At 38.6% G+C, this 17921-nt stretch overlaps 1 protein-coding gene across 1 annotated transcript; it reads left to right on the forward strand.

Annotated features, from left to right (window-relative positions):
* The first annotated feature begins 79 nt into the window (after positions 1-79).
* Positions 80-12660, forward strand: ino80db (INO80 complex subunit Db). The gene is given in 11 exon segments (XM_051897482.1): positions 80-1035; positions 2705-2951; positions 3956-4683; positions 4766-4865; positions 6116-6328; positions 7804-7910; positions 8106-8239; positions 8325-8557; positions 8639-8796; positions 10525-11169; positions 11172-12660. Coding segments are annotated over 10 exon segments (2592 nt in total). The 5' UTR covers positions 80-1035; positions 2705-2733; the 3' UTR covers positions 11228-12660.
* The last annotated feature ends 5261 nt before the right edge of the window (positions 12661-17921 follow it).

Consider the following 17921-nt stretch of genomic DNA (forward strand, 5'->3'; position numbering starts at 1 on the left):
TTAGAAGCTAGGATGGAAGTGCAAGGAGAAATTGCTTTCTAAAATAAGCATTTTGATTGGTTTTCCTTCTTAATAATGAAGTTGGCAATGTAAAGCCTGTTTTGCTCTGAAAATATATATGAGAACTCTATTTATTGAATAATATTTTTTTCCCTACTATGTCAGGATCATGCTAGCATTACTGACTGAATAGGATTGATAGGGGGCAACATTAAGACACTTCGAAATCTCTTTACACCCAGTAACACCTGCTTCAGAGTTTATATCACAAGTCTGCTCGCCTTGATAATATTTATTGACAGCAACGTAGGGAAAATATGACTGGCAATAATGTTATCACCGCACGTGAGATTGCACTGAATTTGAAGTTGGTGATGTCATTCCAGGCATGGATGAGACGCGTGAGAGGAGGCTGTCGGAAAAGACTTTGGGGGAGATCCCTCAAAACTTGAAATCAATGACTGCGGCTTAAATAAAACTTCACGCTGGCCCGAACACTTCTGACAGCTGGAGACTCAAATGTTAAATCTATATAATGTGTTTGTGAGATCTGTCATCTTTCTAAAAGCCGACAATGAACATACAAAGTTGAATTCCAAAATGGTTGCAGAGGTTGTTGTTGCACTGTTGGCTGTTGTCATGTCCCCCCAGTGCCTGTAGTTGTGCTGTAAGAAGCCTCGCATCCGATGACTAAACCAACACCCCCTTCTCTTTGTGTACGGCTAGTTTTATTTCAATAATCGACAAAGATGTGCCAGTAGGATTCGTACAAAATTATATCCACGCGTTAAAAAACTAAATCTGCTAGCGTTAAGTGGACAGGTAGAGGCGGAATATCCCCGCTGAGAGTAATAGCCGTCGAGCGTATGAGAAGATCAGCGTAGCTTGTTTAGCACAGGCCGCAGTGATCGGAGGCTGAGCTGCTGCCGGGAAGCAACGGACTCAAGTAAAGGCGGAAGACCGCTTATCACGCACTGCAAGGCGGGTGCCTCGTTACTCGACTCGGGGGGATTCGGGAAGTTTCACAGGCCAACGGTAACTACGAATTGCGCAGAAATAAAGGAATGTTTGTCGTCAAAATGTGTATCTGATATCAATTTTTCTTGTAATATTATTAAAACGTAAACTCACGAAACTAACCAAAATTTACCTGATAAATAAAACCCCGAAACTTTCAAATGTCTCGGGTCGTCGACAACGCGTATTCTCGTTTGACAGGTATTTTGCTTATTATCGATCCTGAGTGTCTCTGAAGATTAAAAAAAATATTCCGACGACCTTTATAAAGTTTCAAAATACGTTCAAAATATTTGTACGACGCAACAAAGAAATAGTTTCTGTCGCTCTGATTTTGACCGTATCTTTCGTAAAAATAATTAAATTGTTACTACAGGCGCTACACCCAACTTGCTCAATCCTTGCCTCAAAAGTAACTGATAGTGCTGCCCAAGTACATGATAGAGTAGTAGGCGGGTTGTCCACCGTCCCCTTGCGTTTTCAAAGTTGCTTTGCATGTCAAACGTATTGTACTCTGCCCAAACACTTTTACAAGCCAACGTTTTATGATTTAGTGTTTCACCTGCTAAAAGCTCTGCTTACACCAGCTGTTTTTCTCAAGTGTCATTGATGGCTTGTAACAGGGGCTACTTTTCCTTCTTCCTGTCACTTTAATATTTAATGGTTTGAGCTGTTTATGCTGAGCTGCCTACACACTGCATACTTTCATGAGTGCTTTGAAATGCAGAGTTCAGATTTGTTAGGTGTTGGAGGTGACTGCAACATATAATGAAAGCTATTTTAAATCGTATGTCACTTGACCTGCCGATAAGCGAGTGTGTCATTTTTACATTCATGGCTCTATTATAGCTTTATAGTCAGTACAGATGCATAACCTTTATAGTTTTGTATACATTGGTGAGTGCTAGAAACTCACTATAAAGGAGAACAATAATAATGGAAGAGCTAGAAAAGCATTATGTCTCTGCAAACTATACAGTTTAGGGGAGCTGTAGATCCCTGCAATTGAGGTTAACAAAATGAATATTACATTAAAGGCTGGAATACACTACATTGAAGAGATTCTAAAACACTAGGCGTTATACACTTGCCGACTTTGTAAATGGTTACAGAGAAAAACTGAGCATCACACATGAAATTGACTGAGGATCACACATTACCAGACTTTAAAGTCATTCTGAACACAACAAACTAATGCAGAAACAAGCACCTCGTTGCAAGGAGATGAATATAAATGAAAACAATGTTCAAAATCAAAATATCAAAGATGTTCCTCTAACTAGATGGAATCATCGTCTGAAGCTAAAGAAATCAGAACCTGTTCCCATCATACACTACACCATACTTTCTGTGAAAAACAAAAACAACTGCCCAAAATCTGCAGACTGACAACTATCGTCGACTTCTCCAGACTGAAAATGGGGCAAAAATCTGGACAAAAGTCATGTAGTGTATTTCAGCCTTAAAAGTATAGTGCAAAAATTGTACAACAATAGATATATAACATTTAATTAATTTTTAAATTAAATTACAACTGTAAATGTAAAGCAATTTAAAGTGTGTGTCTCATTGACCAGTTGTTCTTTGTGCACTCCAAAAGAAGCTGAATTTGACTTTTGGTAGTCGACTCAATGCTTTAGTCACACTTTTGTCTCATTCACATACCGTTTTTTTATTTTTTCATCAGCTGATGTTCCGTAGAGTTCCAGCCCTGGGATGTATGAAGGCAAACACATCCACTACTCGGAGGTGGACCACAAGCCTCTGTGTTCATATAGTCCAAAGCTTTGCAAGCAGCGCAGGCTCAATGGTTATGCTTTCTGCATCCGCCATGTGCTTGAGGACCGGACCGCTCCCTTCAGGCAGTGCGAATATGTAGCCAAGTACAATAGCCAGCGCTGCACCAACCCAATTCCCAAGGCTCATGACCGCAAGTAAGTTTGTGTATTAACAAATGTTTAACCCTTGTGCTTCAATTAAATAAAGTTCCATATAGGTACATAGAGGACAAAAACTGTCATAAAAATCTTGGGAGCACAGACTTAAGTTTGGTCTCATTTTAAAGAAGACCCTTGGCAGATTATTGTTGAAGTAAAAAAAAAGTTATAGAGGTTTAAGTTTATGAAAATGATTTATAATCAATATTTTATATAAAATATAGATTTTATGAAACCTGTTGAACTCTAAAACTGCTAGAAAAACAAAGCCATAAATCTAAACAAGTTGTGTTCCAAATTTGAGGTTGATATCTCAAAAAATGAGCTTTCAGTAAGATTTTGTTTGGGCGCAGTACCAAATTTTCCCCATTAGATGCCAGCACTGGTACACAGTGTTTGGATTTGTGATTTGCAGTTTTTCTCTCTCAAATATTACACGCACACACACACACACACACACAATTTTTTTATCACGCACATGCAAACCACACTCTGACATCCACACCAACACACCCACACAATTATAGCTGCATAATTTACCCAGTTGGCTCTATAATATGCAGAAGCAGAAAACAGGAATAAAGCGAGTGAAAATCTGAAAAAAAGCCATCATCTGGTTAAAAAATAGTAAAAATTTAAATTTTTAAGCCTTGCCAACAGAACGAAAGCCTATTAACAAAGATTGCATAATTTTTATAGTTAAATGGCCCTGGGATTAAAAATTGCAGTTTTAATGGGGACATTTTTGTCCTTACGATCCTGAGTGGAGCTATTTTGTGTACCTAGTGTAAAATAGATTTATTAAAGGAAATGGGGGTGAAATAGTAAAATTCCAATAAAAATACAAACCTGTGCCAAAATTTATGTAGTTGGCATTAACACAGGCAAAATGATCAAAAATGTCAATTAGGTCACACAAGGGTTAAATAAAAGATGTACATAATAGTAAGTAATGTGTGTAATAGTGCATAAGAGTACTGAAAACAATGCTTGTCTTTTAGGTATTGTAATAGTCACCTTCAGGTTATGGGTGTCCTCCCCAAGAAGGAGCGAAAGAAGAAACAAGATACCATTGAGTCTTTGGCCCTCAAAATTACCGTTCCATCCCTGGCTCTGAAAGCTCACAACGGTCTTGAGCTTTTACCTCCATCCCCACCACCCTCTCTGGCTTGTCTAGATCCCTTTGCCTTTTGCAGGGGAGAAAAAATGTTAAAATCAAGTGGCACATTCCTGAAGAAACCCCAAGAAAGCCAAGCTCTGAACCATAAGCAGAAACAGCAAGATCACAGTGTGGATCCAGCCTTCCCAAACCATCTCAGAACATCTTCTCTTTCTTCAACCCTTCCACATCCTTGCCTCCCTCCTCCGCAGACCGGAAGAACCACACAAACACCCGTAGTTCCCTCCTCGCCTCACGCTGCAACCCTGCAAACCACGGCTGTTCGTTCAGGTTCATTATTCAAAACCTCATCGACACTTCCGGACAGCCATCAGGGCTCAATAGACACATCTCCAACTGATAACAAAATTAAAATGGACCTTAATCATGCTTTTGATAAAAAGGTTGCCCCTGCAGCTTCGGGGATGGCACCAAGCCGTGATGACATACATAGACGATTAATAAAAATGCGCTCAGTTGCTATGCAGCAACAAACTCCATGTTTGCAGAAGTTCCATAGATTGATGGACCAACACAAGGGGAGGTACCAAGACCTGAATCCACAATTAGGTAGGTAAATTTGACCTAAGATTTTGACATTTAAAAAATTAATTTAGCTTTAGTTTGTTTTAAAACACAGAATGTGTTCTAGGGCTTGACTTGTCAGAAGACAGTGAAGAGGAAGATGGAGACTTGGGGAAACTAGTGTCATATCAGTGCCAGAGACTACAAGAGAAGCACTTTGAGGAAAGGTACAGTAATTCATCAGTCTGACAATCATCCATCCACCACCTAATTTAATCTCTGGAATACTTGATTCTGATTGGTCAATTGCAGCTGCTAAGCAATTGCTATTCTGCAGCTAAGTTTTTTATATAATGACTGCTAAACTGCAACTTCTGGTATTATTCCATGGCTTCTTTCTCACATAATAGAATAATTTACTCTCAAATCAATATTTATGTACTCCTTTCACACAAAAGGGTAAGGTACAAATAGAATATGGACTTTCAATTGCTTCAGTGATCTTTTAAAGTCATTTTTGGAAGGTAAACACTTAGAGCAGTGGTTCTCAAACTTTTTGACTCCAAGGCCCCCTGTTGTCCACAACAATATTTGAAGGCCTTGACATTAGATTAAATTCTGTAAATTAAATTGCAAGATTCCAGAATTTGAATGTTCCCGCTGTTTTTAACCAAATATTTGCATGACTTTTCCAGTTGTTCATTATGTACTGGATAAGGATTAAGGATAGCGATTTTTAAGAATATTTTTTACTTACTAATTTCTACTCAATAAAATATGTTAGAACTTGGCATATTGTAAATACAGATGTATATGAAATACAAAACGTTCATTCATTATGAAATGCCAATTTAAAAAAAAAACAAAAAAACAAATTTCATGACTTTTTCAGGTCTAGAAATGACCTAAAATTAGGCTTTGCTCGTAAATCCAAATTTTTCAAGACTGTGGTAACCCTGGTTCTTCGAAGAAAAGAAAAAAACAGTTGTTGAGAGGGTGAAATAAAATAAGAAATATCTTGTGTTTTTGTTGTATTGCTTGTTTTGTCTCATTTTAAGTCATTTTCAGGCAGTGGTTTATTTATTATTTTTAATATGTATGTATGTATGTATGTAGAGGTGCAGTGATATTATTGATGTGGAACTTCAGGTCAGTTCTTTCAGCGTGATTCTTTTTAACGCTTCATTTAAAGAACCGACCGATAATAGTCATTTGTTTTTAAATTGGACTACATAGGTTGTTGTGCTGTTTGTTTGTTTTTTCGGTGCTAGAAATACTGCAGTGATCCATGACACACTTACTCTAAATAAAAGTTATGACCACCAATGAACTTGTTTATTGAATTTGAAAAGTTCTGTTCTCATATTCTTGCATGGCATGAATATTAATGCTTATTTCCACTCTGTGACCCACCAGTGTATCACAACGCACAGTTTGAAAACTGCTGATCTAGAGAATTCTCTTTCCCGTCTCACAGTGCCAGCAGTTCCCGTGCTGAGCGTTTGGCAGGCTTCTGCTCATACCTGAGACAAAAACACACGCACCTTTGCAGGGAGCAGAGGGGCTTCAGGAGAGAGAAGAGATCCCAGCATGCCCTTCGTAAAGCCCTGCTGCAGGCAGCAAGAGCGGAACCTCACCACACTGCACAGCTTATTCAGGAACAACATAAAGAGACCTCCACACCCTCCAGGTAAAAACACACATTCATTAGGGGTGTAACGATACATTGATATGGATCCATGCATCAATAAAATAACTAACAATATGATGCATAAAAATATCAATAACTTTTCAACAACTTGAGTGCCTGATTTTATTGTGTATGTCTTAATGGGGATAGTAGATTTGCTGTTTTTGTGAGTTAAAGAGGATCTATTATGCTTTTTTACATTTTTAACTTCCTTTAGTGTATAATGTTGCTGTTTGAGCATGAAAAATGTCTGCAAAGTTATAAAGTCCAGTCAAAAAAAGAGAGTTATTCTCTATTTCTGAACTCCCTGAAACATTTCTTCTGGGAACATACACGTCACAATATTCCTCATAATCCCTCCCTGGACATATGCAAAAAAATGAGACGAGGCCTGGTTGAGTTGAGTTCGTAGTGTTTTTCCACCCCAGACCTAATACGGTTAAGGTAAGAGGCGTTACATTTCCGAAACACGCTCAAATCGGTTGACCAATCACAGCTCACTTATCCAGCTGACCAATCAGAGCACATTGTGCTTTTGGGGAGTGGGGCTTCATAGAGAAGGAACTAAACAGAGCGTTACTGACAGACTGGGAAGAGAGTTGCTGCAACAATGGAGAATATGTGAAAAAAAAGGTGTTTTTTGAACATTCAAGCATGAAAACCTGTTCTAGTAGAACCCAAAAACAAAATCAAGACTTCGTAAAAGAGTATAATAGGTCCTAAAAATGAACTAGTAGCTGGTAAAAGTCCAAAGTACAGTTCACTTTTTACACGTACGCGAGGGTCAGCATACAGTGCACGTGATGTGAATTTTGTTATCAGAAGAGTGCGCGTACTGTACTCACACCACCGGATTTTTGCAACCACGTGTACTTGTGCGCACAGGTCGCACATGCGCATTTAATTTTTTGCGGTAATTAGTTTATCAACAAGATGGCAACCTGTGCCCTGGGGGTGTCAATTTACAAGGTAGTCAAAGAAAAACTGCATAAACACAACTGCATAAATGACAATGGAGGCCTACATAGATGAGAGATTGTGCGGAGAGGTTAGAAAGTGCCCTCATTTGTACAACTCTAGCATGAAAGAATACAAAGATGTTTTCATGGGTTGTAACTCGTGGCGAGAGATTGCTCAAAACTGCGCATGCGTTGAACGCCTGCGTATGCGTACGAGTCAAACAAAGTATACTTTGCAAGGCTGTGTGTTCAACTGTGCACATACACTACGTGTAAAAAAAAAACAAAGTATACCCACAGCTAAAACAGGCACATAATATTTTAAAAACTGATGTATCAATCGCAGGCCTCTGAATCTTATCAATTCTTAATCAAGATTTGACATATCAGCAGATATCCTATACCAGATACCAAATCGATGAAGTATTGTAATGAAATGTCCGATTTACACCCCTGATATGTGCTCGACATGTGTTCATGTTACAGTAGTTGTTTTCTTATGTTCTGATTCCACAGCACTGCAGTACCATTGGCTGGAGATGACTCAGGTTTGTGTTTGGCTATCGTGAAAGGTGAAGACTGCAGAAATTCAGCCTTACCGTTCACCAGGCACTGCTTTCAACGTATCCTCTCAAAGTTCTTATTCTTTGAATTAGTCAGAACAACTCAAATGAAGCTATGGAACAATAGCAGACTGCTTTTGGCTGTTCGTCTGCATTCAGAATGATTTTTCCTGTGACTTCAACAAACCATCTGCTTTGGTGATTGACTAAAGTTTTACGCGTTCCTTGTGTTGTGTCCTTAATGGCACTCTGTAGATATACTTCAGAACCGTTCACAGCAGCTGTTCTCAAGCTGCACCGCTCGCTTTGCAGACGGAGCTCAGTGTTCCATCCCTGTCTTTGACATCACGCACCAGACGCCACTTTGTGATGAGCACGCCAAGAAAATGGTGAGAGACAGAAGACTATTTTATTGCGTAATAAACTTTTGCTAGTAACTAACTTAACCATGTGTGCACTAATGGTGCTTTACAGGACAATTTCCTTCGAGGTGATATCAGCCGGAGAACGTACCACCACCACCAGCAGATTCAGCGGCACAGGCCACTGAAGAAAGCCAAGCCTCCAGCACTCAGTAAGAAGCATAAGAAGAAAGGCAAGCGAGGAGCACCAAAGCGCCCTCAGAAGCCCATTCCTCCCGCGCTGCCCCAGGGTAACCTGGGAATGCCTTCCATTTTGTGCCTGCCCACTCAGCCTTCTGGCATAAGGTGAAAGCCAAGTGTGTTTGTATGTGTGTTTGTTTGTGTGTGTCTGTGAATGCGCACTCATCGTCTTTGTGTTTTTTGCAGGAGCCCTTTAACTCCTGATTTAAGTGCAGATGAATTTCCAGATGACATCACCAATGACATCAGTGACATTCCACATGACCTAGAGTTGAATCAGGAGGATTTCTCAGATGTTCTCCCGCGACTCCCGGATGACCTGCAGGACTTTGATCTTTTCGAAGGTAATGGTGCTGTAATTTTAGGGCAGGGAATCAATACAGATTTTCAGATTTGTTTGCATTCTGATTCATTTCTGTATATTTGAGTTATAATGTCCATTTTGCTTAAAAAAGTGGACATTATATTGCATTTACTCGCTCATTTATTCATTTTTAAAGGAAATTAAAATTGTATAACAGGGCCCAATCTATGCATTTATATTTCTATGTTATTTAACAGATAAACATAACCAAAAAGTGGATAATGGATAAAACTATCATAAAATTATAAACTCATGAACACTAAATGTATAATATACCACTATATTATATATAAATTACAATATATACACACTACTATTCAAAAGTTTGGGGTCAGTAAATTTTTTGATGTTTTTAAAAGTCTCTTATGTTTACCAAGGCTATTTTATCCAAAATACAGTAAAAACAGTAATATTGTGAAACTTTATTACAATTTAAAAAAGCTGTTTTATATTTTAATATATTTCAAAATGTAATTAATTCTTGTGATGTAAAACTGAATTTTCAGCATCATTACTCCAGTCTTCAGAGTCACATGATCCAAATCATTCTAATATGCTGATTTGCTGCTCAAGAGAGATTTCTTACTATTATTATCAATGTTTGAAAACAGTTGTGCTGCTTAATATTTTTTTGGAAACCATGACAATTCTTTGCTGAATGTAAAATTCAACAACATTTGATGTAGAAATAGAAATCTTTTGTAACTTTATAAATGTCTTTACTGCCTCTTTTGATCAATTTAACGCATCCTTTTTGAATAAAAGTATTAATTCCCTCCAAAAAAACAAACAAAAAAAAACGTTCTGACCCCAAACGTTTGAACCGTATGTATTTATAAATCATATTCGAAACTATATAAAATATTCCATCTCTAACAGTAATAATGTAATTCAGTGAAGGATCCATCAAACTGATTCAAAAGGTAACTCTTGAGTTTGTGTCTTTTTGAATAATTCAGTCATAAAGATGACAGAAAGAGTCAGTTGTTTGTGATTGAGAGACTACACTGTTTCACAAGAACAACTCGAAAGAAGACCTGTTTTTTGTTTGTTTTTTTCTGCAAACCTATATAAATCTCTTTTGCTGTGTGGAACTGCAGGAAAAAGAATAACTTACAGAGTAAAAGATTGGGATTTTAAGAATTTATATTTTACCCAGGCTTATATAATATCTACTTTCTATGTCTTTTCTTTTTCTGGTAATTGCTGTCTGTTTTCTTTTCTCACATTGTTTACAGTCATTTGATTAGTGTTGTCAAAAGTACCGACTTCGGTACCAATACGGTACTGAAATTTTAAAAATGTGACGATACCAGCATTTCCCACTAGCATTTTGAGCGCTGTTGAGCGGATTCTTAAACACCTCTGATTGGCCATTGTGTTCACGCGCTCAACAGATATGTCTGTGATTGGCTACAACGTTCAGCGCTTCGAAACATTTTTGTAAATAGACATCGCCTGCTTTCAAATGCTGTGTAAGCACTCATTGAAGAGCGTCAAAGATGTCTGTTTTTGAAGCGTTGATCATTGTAGCCAATCTCAGACATATCTGTTGAGTGCGTGAACACAATGGCCAATCAGAGGTGTTTAATAATCCGCTCAACAGCGCTCAAAATGCTAGGGGGAAATGCTGGTATCATTATATTTTTAAAAATTTTGACAACACTACATTTGATGTTCTGTAATTCATGTTTATTTGTCGTTACAGGTAAGAACAGTGAGCTGTTGCCCACCTCTGAGGAAGCCGAGGAATTGGTTCGCGTTCTGCAGGCCATGAGCTCGTACCCAGAATCCCTTGCATGTCTAAGCGGAATGGCTGAGCTTGGTCCCGTAGAAGGGGTAGATTGTCGTAGCATGCCAGGGGGAGTCGTGGATCTACTGAGTGTGCGGCTGTCTGCTGAGACTCTTTCCAGCCTGGAGCTGGACCCCAGTCTGCTCCCCACCTCTGAAGATGCTTTTCCCCCTTCACCTCCATCACCACAGCCCCCTCTGACTCCTCCATCCTCTGTGGGGCATCTCACAGACAGCGCATACCCACAGAGACAACCTCATCTCCTAGCTAAGATGGATACCTCCAAAGCAGATCTGAGCGATCTGCCCCTTGGCAAGGACGAGGACATCTCTCATGGCTCCTGGGGCGTTCTCGCCCTTCCCCTCAGCGACTCCTCACAGTTTCACAGCCTTATTGCCTCGGACGGCCTGCTGATGTCCACAGCCCTCTCAACACCAATGACCCCCGTGCCCTCAGCCCCCTGTCAGCCCAGTTCGGCCCTCTCGGCTTTGCATCAGAGCAGCCAAACTGTCCCCGCCACTCGCTCCACACCCTCATCACCACCGTCCCAAACCAAGCACCTTCTCCCCCCACTGTTCAATCACTGTGGGATCCCAGCAGACTTACAGCCGCATCATAGTACACCGGCGCCCCCAATGGACCAGGCCTGAACTGCAGGCAGAACCAATTATCACAGTGTTCAGGGAACATGTTGCAGGTGATTTTTCTTTTTTTTCCAAATGTCAGGGTCATTGTGTCTGTCTCCTCAGTCCTCTGCATCTTTTTCCCTCACAAAGAAAGAACATCAAGCAATAAATTTCCTTGTTGGCGTAAAATAGTTGCTTTTTTCAAAAAGTAAACATAGATGGATTTTAGCCATGAATATCACTTGTATCCTTAAACACATATTTAATATATTTATAGAGTAGCAGTCTGCACAACTAGTTTTATTGATGAGTGAAAATGTGTGGTAACTGGTGAAAATGTGGGTCTTGTTTAGAGATAATGGGCAAGTTTTTCAGTGGCAAACACAAGGAGAAAGGTGTCATGGTTGTATCACTATTTTGTCCCGTGTGATGATTAAAAAGCTCATTGTTTTGGCAGATGGTGTTTATGTGCTTTTAGTAGCCGTTAAACTATGGGGTCTTGCTCTGGGTGTAAGTGCCTGCCATAAAAGCTGTGTAACACCTTTATAATTAGTGTATTGCAAATCAACAAAAATTACACTTTGCGTTGTCACTTAGTAAAAACCTGTGAATGCACAAAACTACACTCCTGAAAATATTAAGAGGCATTTACTCCCTGTTTTTGAATCCTCACGCAAGTAATTACCTTCTCACGTTACCGTGAAGTTACTTTAAGAGAGTGTTAAACTTTGAGTGTTCGATGTGCTCCTGTGTAAGGACTTTAGCTGAAGTGATAGCAGTTATGGGAAATAAATGGTGTAAAGCTATAGTTGGTTATCTTGTCATGGCTTTTAAAGAGAGTAGTTATGATGCCTTTACCCTAATGTCATGCCAAGTCTACATTTGCATTTGTCCCATTTATGTTCTTTCGCAGATGCTTTCTTACCAAAGTGGCTTCCAAGAAAGCCTCTTTTTATGTCCACAACAGAAAATATCTATATATATCAGTATATCTAACTGAACCAGTATAAGGAAATCATGTTTGGGCAGTTAAGCTTTTAAAGAGAACAGTTAAGTATAACCTTAATTCGATATCATTATAAATTGAATAATGATGTAAAATTGTGGTTTGGGTAGACTTGCCGCCGTTGTACCGGATAATGCTGCTTTTATCAACAGGCATACTGACAGATATCCTTGCACACAGAGGGTCGTCTCATATACTTTTTATACTTATTCACTGAATGTATCAAGTCAACAAAAAAAAAGTTTATTATAACCTATTAAAATGTTATGGTCCTCTTCTTTGTTCAAGGTATTTTTATGTCTTGACATGTTTACTTTTGTTACTTAAGTGCTTGGATGTGGGCGTGTGTGTAGACAATGTGTAAGAGAAATTCTATTTGTTTTATTTGAAATGTGTGAATTAAAACTGCTATGACCACGACTTTTTGTGCGCTTATTATTTCAATGTGCTGTCAAGTTTTGTGTTGCTGTGATGACACTAAAAGACTATATCTGGGTTAGGTCAGTCTATGGATAAACTAAAAAGTACCAGGCACAGAGATGATTCATAACATATAGGCCCTATTACTGGCTTTCTAAGCAGATTATAACTGTAAACTAGAAGATTCAAATTGTAATCTTTTAATGACTCATTTGAATGGAATCACTGTGGACTGAGAACATTACTTGACAAACAGCAGAGGGCGCCAAATCATTATAGAATGATCCAGTCTTTTGCAATGAGGATATTAGTGATGGGGATTTGATTCATCCCATCTTTTTAAATATATATACCACTGTTCCTCAGTAAAAATTGCCTGTCAATGGAGATTACCATATTCCGACCTGAAAATCGTTTTCCGTGATAATATTTATGTTGTGTGGTTTCGATCAGCTGTTTAGAATTAGTACTAAATTCCAGATTTGCGATGAAATGTTCGATTGCTATAATCCATCGAACAGGTTTGCAAAAAAAAAATGTTCGCGGTTCAGTTTGATTCATTCGGGAAATTCTTACGCACAAAATAATTTGCAGCGGTTTCTTACACCGTAATGGGCGGGGTTTATGACTGGGACCAACTGATATTACAAACAATTAAACAAAGCAAATATTACAAAATGTGACTGTTGGCCCAACAGCGACACCCGCAGGTGAAGTTACAGCAGGAAGCTTGCCTCCTCTGTCCCCATAGAGTACCTTAGAGATGATGTGTTTTTGTAGGCAAAACCCGGAAGCGAGTTAGCATTTTAGGACTTCCGGTTCCATCGCCCTGAAGTCTATGGGTGTTTTGAATGGGTTTTTGCTAAATTGCCTGAAATAAGGACTGTGGTTAACAAAACCTCTAAATATTTTCACGTTTTGATCTATGACATAAAACACACCAGGTTATAACCCGCTTGTGATTTTTTAAACCTTTATTGTGTCTTAAAAACGGCGGTTGCTAACAAATTGCTAAAAGGGACTACTTCCTTTGGCGGGGACTTTAGACGTCATCATGCCAAACAGGACATTTGGACAGCATTTCTCATGAAAAAGTGGATAAGTATTCATACACAGCGCAGATCACAATCAGCGAGCATGTTTTTAAATAAAGTTGGTGGTGACGTTGATCCGTGAACCATGGTGTGCTGTAGTCCGTTTATAGCCTACTGTTAGCTTTTTATATCTGACGACTTTATTTAGGCTTCGAAATGTATAAATGTTGTGTTAACTTGTAAAGATTATCTTGATAGACAAAACGTGTAAGTGTCATAACCCTTTGTTGAACACAGAGCTTATTTTTTGCGATTTTCCAAAAGTCTATGGAAAACATGCATTGGATTTCGATCGAGGGAACCCGTGCACCACTAACTTCCAGGTTGGCCTACAAAAACACATCATCCCTGAGGTACTCTATTGAGTTAAAAAACCAAACGTACCGCACAAGTCCTGAAAAGTAAAATCAAAGCGTCTCGATCGCCCCCAGGTGGTTGGTCCCAGTATAGGTCATAAACCCCATCCTCTCCATGTAATTTAATGGGACTTGAGACAAACTAAACAATTAAATCACACTTAAAATATTTATTTTTGTATCACACTGATGTAAGTTAAAGTGTTCGTTTTTTTTTTTTTTTTTTTTTTTAATAAGTTTGGTTTTAGTTAGTTATTTGATGCCTTATGCGCCAGAGAAACAAGTGCGCCGCCATCTTTATAATGTTGTCTTTGAACGTCCGTTTTTGCGGTAGCTCTGTATATTTCTTTAGCATTGCTGTCAAAGAATAATTAGCTGGTGAAGTGGATTTACTTGTTGTAGAGTTAGTGAAAGTTATCATGAGCATTGTAATGTTTAAAGCAGATGTCTTAACAAATGTCAGTAGACCGTGAGATTTTAAAACGAGCAGTTCATTCATAAATACGTAAGATCGCTGTAGAAATACAAACCGGAAGTCAAACGAGCGCAGCGCTGAAAAGGGGCGGGGCTACATGATTGACAGCTGTGATTGACAGCTTCTCTGAGCAAAGTAGTTACTGAGGCACCAACAGACTTTTTTCGGGAGGAGATTGGAGATTTAACTTTAATTTCTACATTTCCATAACTCTTTATTTCACACATTTACAGTCTATGGTTAAAACAGACACCCTAATGTGTGCAGTGGGTTTAGTAGGGGGTAATTGAGAATGAATGGGGGAAAGTCACGTGAGAGGAGGCAATGCCTCCATCGCGCTTTGATTGGATATGATCGGTTATGATTGGATATGATTAGGTTTACGCAATAAATCCCGCCTCTTTTTTTCGTGCGCGTTCTCATCGGCCTGAACGAAGACAATGATGGCGTTAATGGGAAGAATAATTAAAAAGTAAGTAAACAACTCAGCCATTTCACCGCTTTATGTCTCGTCAAAATCCAATTTGAATTGGGCTGAAAACATGATGAGTGTGTGGGGGATTTCAGTGAGCAATCAGCTTGGGGAAATTAAAGGTAGTGTCCGTGAACAGTGTGTACAAGCTTGATGACTGCTGAAAATAAGCTGACTGTTAAAAAGAAAAGCTGAACACTAGTTCACAAATAATATATATTGTTAATTATTGTTAAAAGTAAAGAATCCGTCGCAAAATATGGGGACACTTTTTGGGTGGGGAAGGAGGGATTCGTTCAAAGCTACGGATTCGTTCACGAACGAAACACCACTAGTGGAAATGACAAGTTGGAGTAAACTATCGGTAATCAACACGATTCTGTCTGATACCAGAGAGCGAGTATCTTTCCACCGCTCGAAATTGGTCTGCACATGAAACAAGTGCTTAAGAACGACGACGATACTGCTCATAATGACATCTATTTTCCTTCATCTCACCGCTAAGAGGGGCGCGAGGATGCTCCTCCGCGCGAGCCCGGAGCTCTGGCGTTACCTAGCAACGGCTCCCATACTGTACTCCCGCTCCAAGTGCCTGGCTTCCTTCAACTCTCCCTGCCGCTGATTCTATTTCTGTTGTAGCGTTGCAGTCGCAGTCTGCTAAAACATTCATAGCACAGTCCTCTTAGCATGTGGCTTCTGCGGTAATGTTTCAGAATGAAGCACCACCCTACCCAACGCGCCGCAGAGTGATACTGACAAATAGCGCGTCAAATGATGGGTGACAGACCAGTTAATCATGGGTTGCCGTCTCCGGGGACGCGCTGATTGAGTCTGATGTAATGGATGTTATTATGGCCAGTGACATGACAACTGCGACCTCGTGCACGGACGTGTTTCCCACTTAACAATTGTTAAAGCCGAAAAAAGTGAAACGCGGTTTCTCTCACGATTTTTGGTAAGGGGAACAGGGGGGAGGGAGAGAGAGAAATGGCAGTTGCATAAACTGTCACAGTGATGAGATCTTATCATTATGGCTCCAGATATGCCAGGGCTGCTGTTAGGCCATGACAAGGTTTAACGCCCCCATGATTCCACATGAACAGCTTCTGAAGCGCAATCGTGTGTAAGTATCAAAATGGCCCAGTTCACAATGGCGCATCACACGTATCTGTTAGCGTCGAGGCCTCTTGACCCACGGGCACTGAGGTAAACTGGTGAGCGAACACATTGCACAATGCTTCAGAAAATGGATCGTCCTTAACACCCACACAATTTTTCACTCAAATAACCAAATGCTTTTTTAGCTGCACCAGGCTTTGTTGCTGTTGTCATAGCCTACGTGTGGGTTCACGTCTTGTGAGTTGCTGGTTGCAGGTCTCGTTTTTTTTTTTTTTTTTTTTTGAAGAAAAACGAGGCATTAATAGCGAGTTGTGTAAATGTTAGTACAAAATGTTATTAAAACCCTTTCGAAAATTAACCATAGTTTTGTCATAGTAAAACCACAACAAAACCATAGTTAAAGGTGCAGTGTGTAAATTTTAGCGGCATCTAGCGGTGAGATTGCGAATTTCAACATAGAGAAGCTACGGTGGCCAACACAGGACAAAGATGTAGTCATCTGAGACGGAAGAGAACGCACTCTGTAGAGCAGTTTGTCCGTTTAGGGCTACTGTAGAAATATGCCGGCACAAAATGGCGACTTAACATGTAAGGGGACCCGTGGTGTGTATTATAATATTATAATGTAGATAGAAATGGCTCATTCTAAGGTAATAAAAACATAACAGTTCATTATGTAAGGTCGTTATACACCACTGAAAACATAGTAATGTAAATTGCATGTCAGTCAATAGATCCTACTAAATTTACACATTGCACCTTTAAACTATGGTTTTTGTAGCAAAACCATGGTTAGTTCGTGGTTACCATGGAGTAACTACAAAAAACATGTTTTTTTGGTTTTATTCGTAGTAAAACCACGGTTAATTTTCATAAGGGAATAATATTTTTGGAACGTTCTTGTAAGGTTATTAACGTTTTTGTAATGTTGAGAGAAAACGTTCTTAGAACAACATTTTTGGAACGTCTTTATGACGTTATTTGTACTTGATGAACGTTCTCGTGATGTTGATAGAAAACGTTCTTAGAACAACATTCTCAGAATGTTCTTATAATGTTATTAGTATTTTATGAATGTTTTTATAATGATGTTATAAAGCGTTCTTCGAACGTTAATGGAACATCCTTATGATGTTATTTGTACTTGAACATTGTCATAATGTTGAGAGAAAACATTATTAGAATAACATTCTCAGAACGTCCTTATAATGTTATTAGTATTTTTTTTTTTTTTTTATGTTTTCATAATGTTATTAAAACACTCTGGGAACACCGTTCATGGAACATCCTTAGGATGTTATTTGTACTTGCTGAACGTTCTCATAATGTTGAGAGAAAACTACGGAGTCAATATAATGCTGCATAGATTTGCAAAGGAATTAAGTTTTGAAAAATAAAAATAAAAGTATTGAGCAAAAAAACATTGTTTTGCAAACAAAAATAAAGAATTGCAAAATAAAAATAAAGTGTCAAGAGAGAAAAAAATTAATTTGGCAAACAAATAAATTGCAAAAGAAAAAATAAAGTACTGCAAAAAGAGATATAATTAGTACTTTATTTTCTTTTGCAATTCTTTATTTTTGTTTGCAAAACTTATTTTTTCTCTCTCAATACTTTATTTTTCTTTTGCAATTTATTTGTTTGCAAAACTTATTTTTTTCTCTCTCGATACTTTATTTTTATTTTGCAATTCTTTATTTTTGTTTGCAAAACAACTTTTTTGCTCAATACTTTTATTTTTCATT

Source organism: Ctenopharyngodon idella, chromosome 6 (genome assembly GCF_019924925.1).
Source record: "Ctenopharyngodon idella isolate HZGC_01 chromosome 6, HZGC01, whole genome shotgun sequence".
NCBI lineage: Eukaryota > Metazoa > Chordata > Actinopteri > Cypriniformes > Xenocyprididae > Ctenopharyngodon > Ctenopharyngodon idella.